Source organism: Arachis hypogaea, chromosome 15, assembly GCF_003086295.3.
Source record: "Arachis hypogaea cultivar Tifrunner chromosome 15, arahy.Tifrunner.gnm2.J5K5, whole genome shotgun sequence".
Taxonomy (NCBI): domain Eukaryota; kingdom Viridiplantae; phylum Streptophyta; class Magnoliopsida; order Fabales; family Fabaceae; genus Arachis; species Arachis hypogaea.
The window spans coordinates 159,199,997-159,208,711 of record NC_092050.1 but is presented as its reverse complement, the minus strand read 5'-3'; the positions used below and the strand labels follow the sequence as shown (position 1 = coordinate 159,208,711).

General features: G+C 31.8%; 1 protein-coding gene across 8 annotated transcripts; it reads right to left on the bottom strand.

The window, feature by feature from the left end:
- Positions 1-381: 381 nt before the first annotated feature.
- LOC112751902 (mitochondrial ATP-independent inner membrane protease subunit 1b) lies at positions 382-8,408 on the bottom strand. Of its 8 annotated transcripts, none has more exons than XR_011872911.1 (5): positions 8,049-8,396; positions 2,375-2,502; positions 1,345-1,569; positions 735-1,085; positions 382-655 (listed from the first exon to the last, which is right to left on the bottom strand). XR_011872911.1 is itself a non-coding variant. In XM_072218160.1 (5 exons), the coding sequence occupies exons 1-5, from the start codon at positions 8,113-8,115 to the stop codon at positions 614-616; spliced, it is 573 nt and encodes a 190-aa protein (XP_072074261.1). In that variant the 5' UTR covers positions 8,116-8,408; the 3' UTR covers positions 382-613. The 8 variants fall into 8 exon arrangements, 5 of the variants coding, with proteins under 5 accessions (XP_072074261.1, XP_072074262.1, XP_025657008.1 ...); XR_003176516.3 differs by lacking the exon at positions 8,049-8,396 and adding an exon at positions 6,474-6,610; XR_011872912.1 differs by lacking the exon at positions 8,049-8,396 and adding an exon at positions 6,474-6,566 and having other exon boundaries at positions 2,375-5,165.
- Positions 8,409-8,715: the final 307 nt, after the last annotated feature.

Genomic DNA, 8,715 nt, shown 5'->3' with positions numbered 1-8,715 from the left:
ATGTAATGTACACAGCCTAACCTAATAATTATAATAATTATATTAGTGGTTATTTCCAAGGCTTAACCCGTAATATTGAAGTCACACAGACACAATAATATAGATGTGATAAGTTGAGTCACTATGAGTGACAGTGTGGTAAGTAAAGAATCTAATAGTGAGCATGAAATTTTAAATTTAAACTTACTATAGTCAATATTTCAGTAAATTGCTATTTATAACTATGAAAAATTTGAGATTATAATTCTAAGTTATAAATTAATTATTAATTATGCATTTCAACTTACAGTATGCTCATAGACAATGAGATTTTTTTAACCCAAGTATCATAGATCTATTTACCGGAGTGTTAAATTTTAAACTATTTATCTCATTGTTATCTTTTGACAAGATAGTATATTTTGTATTATTTTTTTGCCCCCTAAGGCTCCAAATGTGCAACTTAGAAACATAATATTGGAATCAATGGAATTAGGATACAAGAGCTAGGGAACTTGAACAAATTGTACGGTATGAGATCGAGAGAGGAGAGAGAGAAAGAGGAAAACGAAAAGGGAATTTGTGAAGCTGAATTTCATTGAACTTCACTTGAGAATCATAAAGTACACTCACATCAGTGTTTCCAGAAAGGTCCAAAACCTTTGATTGGCCATACCTACAGAGTAGAAACATCAAAAGATTGGATGAAAAAACAAAGAAAGGGGACAACAATTTTTTAAGTAAACAAATATTACCCTCCAAAATAGCCTGTGTTGAATAAGTCCATAAGGAACAGCACCAAAATTCCTTGAATCATTGGATTTATATGCATTATCACCCTGTATCCAAACGTGACCCTTTGGAACCTAAATAACACAGACATAGACAACACAATCTATATATCCATTTTGTAAGGGAGGGGAACAAATCAACACAAGAAGCTATAATAAGGTGGTCGAGGCCTCATTTGCATCGTGAGCAACCACACCCGGGTCTGAAACTTCGTTGAGACCAAGTAGTGGATAGGAACCCTTAAAAGTGTTGTGTGTGAGTGTGTAGTGTGCATGAGTTTGTGATGTTAAGTTGGGGCTATCCAACTCATCTGACTGAAAGAAGAAAAAAAAGCTATAAATAAGCAAATACCAAGCCGGCAATTAAAATGATGAACCAAAATGAACCATGCTTTAAACCAATTATTCAAAAGAAAAGGCGAACACACTACCAAACCAAAACCAAAACTCAAAATCAAAAGAGAATAAAATCTATGCTACATTGACAATGTAAAGTTGTTTTGGTGCATAAAAATTAAATCCTAATTAAAACCATAGAACGAAAAACACTAGAAAAATAAGGAATCAACCATACCACAATAGTTTCCTGCTTATCAGGCTCATCAGGGTTAGAAATGTATGTAACAGTATCATCCTCCATTCCAACCAATCGTTTAGCCAGAAGCTTCCTAGGGTTTTGAGGGGAGCGAATAATCACAATATCTCCACAAGTAACTTTACCAAATCTAGTTGAGATCCTTTCACCGAAAAACATTGTTGGGATCAAATCTATTGTGGGAAGCATGCTGGGACCAGATGTCTGATGCATTGAGGCTGATTAGTTGCTTTTCATAAGAAAAAAGTGATACCCACATTACTCTCCAATTAACTCAACTTAAAAAATTCTCTTAAATTTTGTAAGACTAGGTAGTAATTATAAGTCTAGGCAATAGAGGAAGAATCAGATTAGAAGAATATAAAGAGCAGAATTACAAAAGGGAGAGTAGAAAGAGAATAGAAGGGAATGAGAAACATAGAAGTTGGAAGGTATAAAAGTGATACTCTCTCGGTCTTTGATGAATCAATTGAAAAACCAATTATGGAAAGTAGATAACAAGGTAGCAATCAAGCAGCTACCACCCTCCTAAGATCCTGCCCGGTCTAAAATCCCAACTTTGATCCTCTCTCTATAATAGAATTACCCCATCTCCACCAACCTTTCCAGCTGTCCTATTTGTTACATTAGTTGGCCCTATTTTCATTTTCAACTCACTTTTCTTTCACTTTTCTATTGTAAATAAAAGGTAAAAGTACTATTTTACCACCATCCTCTATAACTGACTTAACTGCTTCCCTTCCCTCCTTGTTTTCTTCACTTGGGCACTTAACAGATTCCTAATTGTTACAATATCTTAATTAAATTAATACTGTCAGATTATTGTAATAGTTAAGTGTATTTGTGGAGATCCATTTTAAAGTGAAAGAACACAGCTAATCACCTTTTTTTTTCTTTTGATTTATAATTTTAAAGAATGATATGATGAAAGTTTGTCATGAGCAATTTGCAAGTTTCTTGAAAAAGAAATAGAATTTTAAGAAAAAGCAAATAGATACCACATGCTTACCACAACAAACGTGACCAAATAGGTGTCGGTGACATGTAGAAAACAGAAGAACTTTCCAAGAGAGAATGCTTTTTCCAACCCCTCTTTGGCAAATGATCCAAGTAGTCCCAGGTTTCTAAATCCCATGGCTTTGCTCAGCATTAACAAGGGAAGAATGTGTCAAATTTAATTTCAAGAAAAAAGCTTATTCAATTGCGGAAAGAGTAGGATAGAGGTCGAAGATGATTAATCTCAGTCCTTGTTATACGTAGAAAATTAAATCAAATCAATTCAATACTTAAATACCGCGAGTCTATTTTACTCCTCATTCCTCAAATCAATTCAAAAGTTTATGTTGATTGTATTTGTCCGGACATGGAGAAATAAGACTTGACAATTTTCTTCAAATATTGACAATTCTGAATTCTGATTAAGACCCAAATTTAGTACAACAGCTGATCAAAGGAAAGCAAGCAATCTCAAGTGAAATAACCCGTAAAGATGCAGCAAATCCTTTTACACAGCACACATATTACAAGTCATTAGGCATTTAAAATGTTATATGTCCAAGATCCAAAAAGAAACAAAAGATAAATCAAGAACTGCAAACAATTACATGCAAGACACTTATTACATTGTGTTTAATGAATATGCATTAGTGAACCTAAATGGCAAGCAAAACAGAAGCAAATTAAGGCTTATCTCCTTCCATTTATATTTAATTAAATTCAAATGACAAGCAAAACAAGCAAATTAAGGCTCCAGAATGTTAATTAGTTAAAGTAACAAGGTTTAATCATACACAAGCAAATCAAACAAATTAAGGATCTATCTAAGCAGAAGATATCACAAAGATTAAAGAGCTCCAGCCGAATTTAATCAAGCTTAATTAGACACTGTGTTTTCACCTCATAAAGAAAGGCTAGCGTTTTCAAGGAAGACCTGGATGGAACTATGGAGGTTAGTGGCTGGACGGAGCAAGTGATGCGATTCTGAGGGTGTGAGGGAGGACGGAGGAGCTCGAGAGGAAGGAGATGCTGCTGAAAGTGGAGACTAGAGTTAGTGGATTCTCGTTTCTCCTTCCTTTTTTTCTTTTTAACAGTGAAACGGCGTCGTTTTCATTCAAAAGGGTGAAAACCTGTTGTACTGCCATTCGGTTTGACCGACCGGTTTTCAATCGGTTCAACAGTTCAAAAACGGTTTTTAAATTTGGCGGTTATAATTTTTAACCAAACCGCAATTCTTGTCCTCACGGTTCGCACCAATTTTCATAACCTTGCAAAAATCAAAACTAATTCATAAAATAGAAATTTTAAAATTAAGATATCGAGAGGTACTGGTAACGAGAGAGAGCACAGAGGAAGTGATAAGACTGGGTGAGTAGAGAGCACAAGTGCACAACAATGGCAGAGAGGAGAACAGATCGGCGATGAGAACTCGCTGACATTACATAGCTACGGAAACGGTAGAAAGAGAACAGATAGCAGCAGACACATTAAAGAGGTGGGAGTGATTCAGGACAAAGAAACGGGGTCGTTCTCGTCTATCGACGGGTAAGTGAATCGAGATTGGACTGTAGTCCATACTTATCAGAACCAAACGAGATTGATCACTAATTCAACCGATAAATTATTTTCATTCAATTAATTCGGTCATAAACTCATAATTAAATAAAAATTTAAAATTTAAAAAAATTAAAAATAAAATTTTTGGGACTAATCATTTTTAGTATTTTTATGACTATTTGACTAGTACAAACACTAAATTATCTTTAACAAATAATTTTTATTAATTTATGTATGCAAATTATAGAAAAATGTGGATGCAAACTATATTAATTACTTTGATAAATATAGGTATAAACTATATACTTTTTGTATGCAAAATTTCTGTAAATATGAGTAAATATTATTATTAAATACTGACAAAAAAATAATATTTACTAGTTACAGTGACGGACCAAAAAAATTTTAAGAGTAGAGGCAAAAATATATATACTAAAATAAATTTTGTTAAACATTATTAATTATATAAAAATACAAAAATTAAAAAGAATTCACTTTCATTCTTAAAATACTATTATTCATTATATATAATTTATAAAAAAATAATTTTTTATTTCTAAAACTTGAACTTAAAACATTTTAATTAAATTATAGATAATTTGTTATCGTAACTAATTTTTTTATACATATTTAATAATAAAAGACTAAATCAATTGGCATATTAGTGCCTAACGATACACTAGTATTTATAATTTGAAATTAGAATTATATATAAATTCTAAAAAAATTAAATCTGTATATGAAAAGTATATTTATATAAAATAATAGAAATTTAATTTATAATTTTTTTTCTTTCTTTTTAAAATAATTAAATTTGTTATATATTTTTTAATTTAATTTTGATATAATGTTAGATGAAAAATTTTATGCATCTGTGTAATTATGTATTGTAATTAAAATATTTTTTCATTACTATTTCTAAAAATAAAAAATTTATTTTAAATTATTAAATTAATCAATTCATTTTAAAATTTTATATGCAACATAAATACATATAATAGAATAAAAGTAAAAAAAAAACAAATAATAAAGATGAATAAATTGAAAATAAAATAAAATATATAAAGTCATGAAGAGAATAAAACATTAGATTAATACCTAAACTATAATTGTTTGGATTAAAATTTTCCATTGAAAATATCAAAAAGAGAAATAATGAAATAGGAAAATACATACATAGTCATAGAAAGCTATATAAAAAACATGGAAAATTTAAAATTTACCTTTTGATGAAGAGAGGATGACCACTAGACAAAAAATAGAAAAAAAATTGAAAATATAAAAATAGGAGGAGGGTATAATGGAATAAAAGAGTGACAACACAAGAAATAAATTTGATTAGGTTAAATAATAGTCAAAATAATAGAAAATAAAAAAATAAATTTAAAATTTTGGCCAATTAAATTTAATTTATTTATAGTGGGGTCATTTAAAATTTGAAGTGAAATCACATTATATATAACTAATTTTTTTAAAAAAAGAAATTGAAAACACAATGGGGGCAAGTACCCCCTCACTTATGCCTAGGTCGGTGCCTGACTAGTTACATAGTATTGCTCAAATTAAAATACATTTCTTCACATATATATTAATAAGTAATAACCATCAGTGATCAAAAATTAAAATGCTTGTAGACGATAAAAATTTAACAATTTTCTCTATGAATGAACAAAAATCTGAATTACAAATTATTATGTTAATAAGATTCACCTCCTTGTTTTAGGTGAGAATGGAGAAGAGAGCAAAATGCAGGCATCACGGCAAATATAACCAGGGTCAAGCTAATCCTAATGTATGCTTCGTTCAGAATTTATGTAAATCAGTATACATCACTTATTCTTTATTCCCATAAATTATTGTAAGTTATTGCTAAAAGTTTTCATCCAACAAAGAAGGAGGAATCAAAATCAGAGAGACATGGCATACACAAAAGCAACTTCCTTTGTTACCATAATGTAATCCCACAAAGTATAAACAAAGCACAACTTAAGCTGACAACAAAAACAGAAATCCAATCATATGGATCTCAACCACCAATCTTAAATAAATAGAATCATTTTAGACAAAAAAATACCAACAACTACTAAAAAGGGTGAATAATTAAAAAATTATCAAACATGGATGCTTCCTAGTCCAAGAAAGTAATCCGGCATTGAACATCGGTATCAAAGATATGATAAAACGACAATCTATACTTCAATGGACATCAAGATCTAACTCATGACAAAATTCCCAAAACACCAAATCACGGATCCAAAAGTCCCCAAAAAACCCAAAACTAGGGTCAAAACCCCAAAGGACAAAAGCACATAATTCACAAGCTACAAACATCAATTCATCATCTTCATATAAAGATAAACAAAAGCATCATCAAACAAACCAACCCACCAGAACAAACAGAACTAAAGAATTAATTAATTAATTAATTAAACGCTACAAGCTAACCTACAAGACGGGATTTGAAAAATAATAAAAGATGATGGTTTGAAAGCAAAGGAAGACAAAAAATCGAAACTTTGGAAACGGATATAAGAAATTTGAGTTGGTTTTCTTACCTGGGAAGGTTGCGGGGGAAGGGAATTGGGGAAAAAAGGCGTTGTTTTCACAGAAAAATAGAGGAAAGGAAAAGAGGGATTCCGATTTCAATTAAAGATGTGGAAGAGCACTCGCGTCGCCGCTTAAACATGTTAATTAGGTGTTACGTGGCTTCATGTGATTGGTTGTTGGTGCCAATTGAGCATAGTTATTAGAACCAAACCGGTAATCAACCCGGTCATATGACTGGGTCACCGGGTCACTGGTTCAACCGGTGAGTTACTGATTCACCCGGTTAACCCAGTCATAATTAAAAAAAAATACAAAATTATATAAATAAAATTAAAATAATGTTTTAAAACTTAAAATATAAGTCTTTACAAATATTAATAATCTAGTATCAATTCTTAGACATAATAAACTAATTTCTAGTACAAAATATTCTCATAATTTAAATGAACAAGGGCGATCAACATATTACACATTTCTAAAATACAAGTCTTTGCTGATGATATTGTTCCTGAGATGGTGGTATTTCCGATAGTGTTTGAGATGACATTTTTAAAATTCTAGTAAAAGAAACAAAAAATTTTCAGCATTGAAAGATTTAGCCAAGCAATTTTTTTAATCAACACAGCAACAACCACCAAAGTTCACTAACGATAATCAACAACAAATTCGACTATTCAAGTATTTACCTCTATTATCCAGCAACAAAATTCAATCCAATGATGTTATCCAGCAACAAAAAAAATTGCTCAGGTTCAACAACAATTGTGAAAAATCAAATACAGTAGCAACAACCACCAGATTCAACAAAAATTATAATTAAAATTTGCTCAGGTTCAACAACAATTTTAATTTATAAAAATTATAATTAAAAAATTGCTCAGGTTCAACAACAATTGTGAAAATTCAAATACAGTAGCAACAACCACCAGATTCAATAAAAATTATAATTAAAATTTGCTAAGGTTCAACAATAATTCTAATTTATTCAAGTACTCAACTCTATTATCTAGCAACAAAATTCAATCCAATGATGTTATCCAGCAACAAAAAAAAATTGCTTAGGTTCAGCAACAATTGTAAAAAATCAAATACGGTAGCAACAACCACCAGATTCAACAAAAATTATAATTAAAATTTGCTCAGGTTCAACAACAATTTTAATTTATTCAAGTATTCAACTCTGTTATCCAGCAACAAAATTCAATCCAATAATGTTATCCAGCAACACAAAAATATGCTCAGGTTCAGCAATTGTAAAAAATCAAATACACAGCAATAATCACCATATCCAACATCAATTCTAATTAAAATTTGTTTAGGTTCAATAACAATTCTAATTTATTCATGTAATTAACTCTGACATCCAGCAACAATTCAATCCAATTATGTTATCTAGCAATAAAAAAATTGCTCAGGTTCAGCAACAATTGTGAAAAATCAAATACAATAGCAACAACCACTAGATTCAACAACAATTCTAATTAAAATTTTCTCAGTTTCAACAACAATTCTAATTTATTCAAATTTGACACTGAAACGGTGAACAGTGAAAGAACAGGATCGAAAATTCGAACAGAGCTCACCCGTAACTGGTTTCGAACTTCCGAGACCGCGACGAAACAAGAAGACGACTACCACCACCACCACCATCCAACGGAGCAGATGCTGCTTGACTGGTTCCGTCTGCTTCTTCCGCCGACGAAGCGAATGCAGGAGCACAAGACCGCGAGGATGAGCTTATGAGTGCGAGACTGAGAGAGAGACGAGGTGAGGCTGTGAGAGACTGAGAGTGACGACTGACGAGGTGAAGGGAGAGAGAGAGAGTGACTCGGTGAGGATGAGGCCCTGGAGTGTCGAGAGAAAAGAGAGATGCGGCTGGGGGTGGGGGTTGCATTCATATTAGGTTTTAACAAAAGGGGGTGGGGGAAGAGGCATTGAACGACGCCGTTTGCAGGTAAAGAAAGAAAAAATAATAAAAAACACAACCCGTACCGGGTTGCATTAACTGGCCGGGTCACCGGTTTTTATGAAAACCGGCCGAGTCAAATTGGTTTTCACCGGGTCTCATGCTTATCCGATTCAATAAGTGACTCGACTCGATCGGATGACCAAGTTTTCGGTCGAATTGGCTAGGTCGAGCCGTGTTTGATAACTATGCAATTGAGTGATTGACCAAGTGTATATTGGGTCCCACTTGTTTTCTTTCCTTTTCTTTGGTGTAATGGGTTTTTCTTTTGTACTTGTTGGAAT

What these genes read in the sequence shown, in the direction of transcription:
- LOC112751902 (XM_072218158.1), bottom strand. Translation starts at nt 8,359, where the DNA reads ATGCAACCCCCACCCCCAGCCGCATCTCTCTTTTCTCTCGACACTCCA. An exon ending in AAGTTCGAAACCAGTTACGG is followed by an intron (nt 846 to 8,048) that starts GTGAGCTCTGTT and finishes TGTGTTATTTAG; the next exon opens with GTTCCAAAGGGTCACGTTTG. An exon ending in AACACAGGCTATTTTGGAGG is followed by an intron (nt 656 to 734) that starts GTAATATTTGTT and finishes TCTACTCTGTAG; the next exon opens with GTATGGCCAATCAAAGGTTT.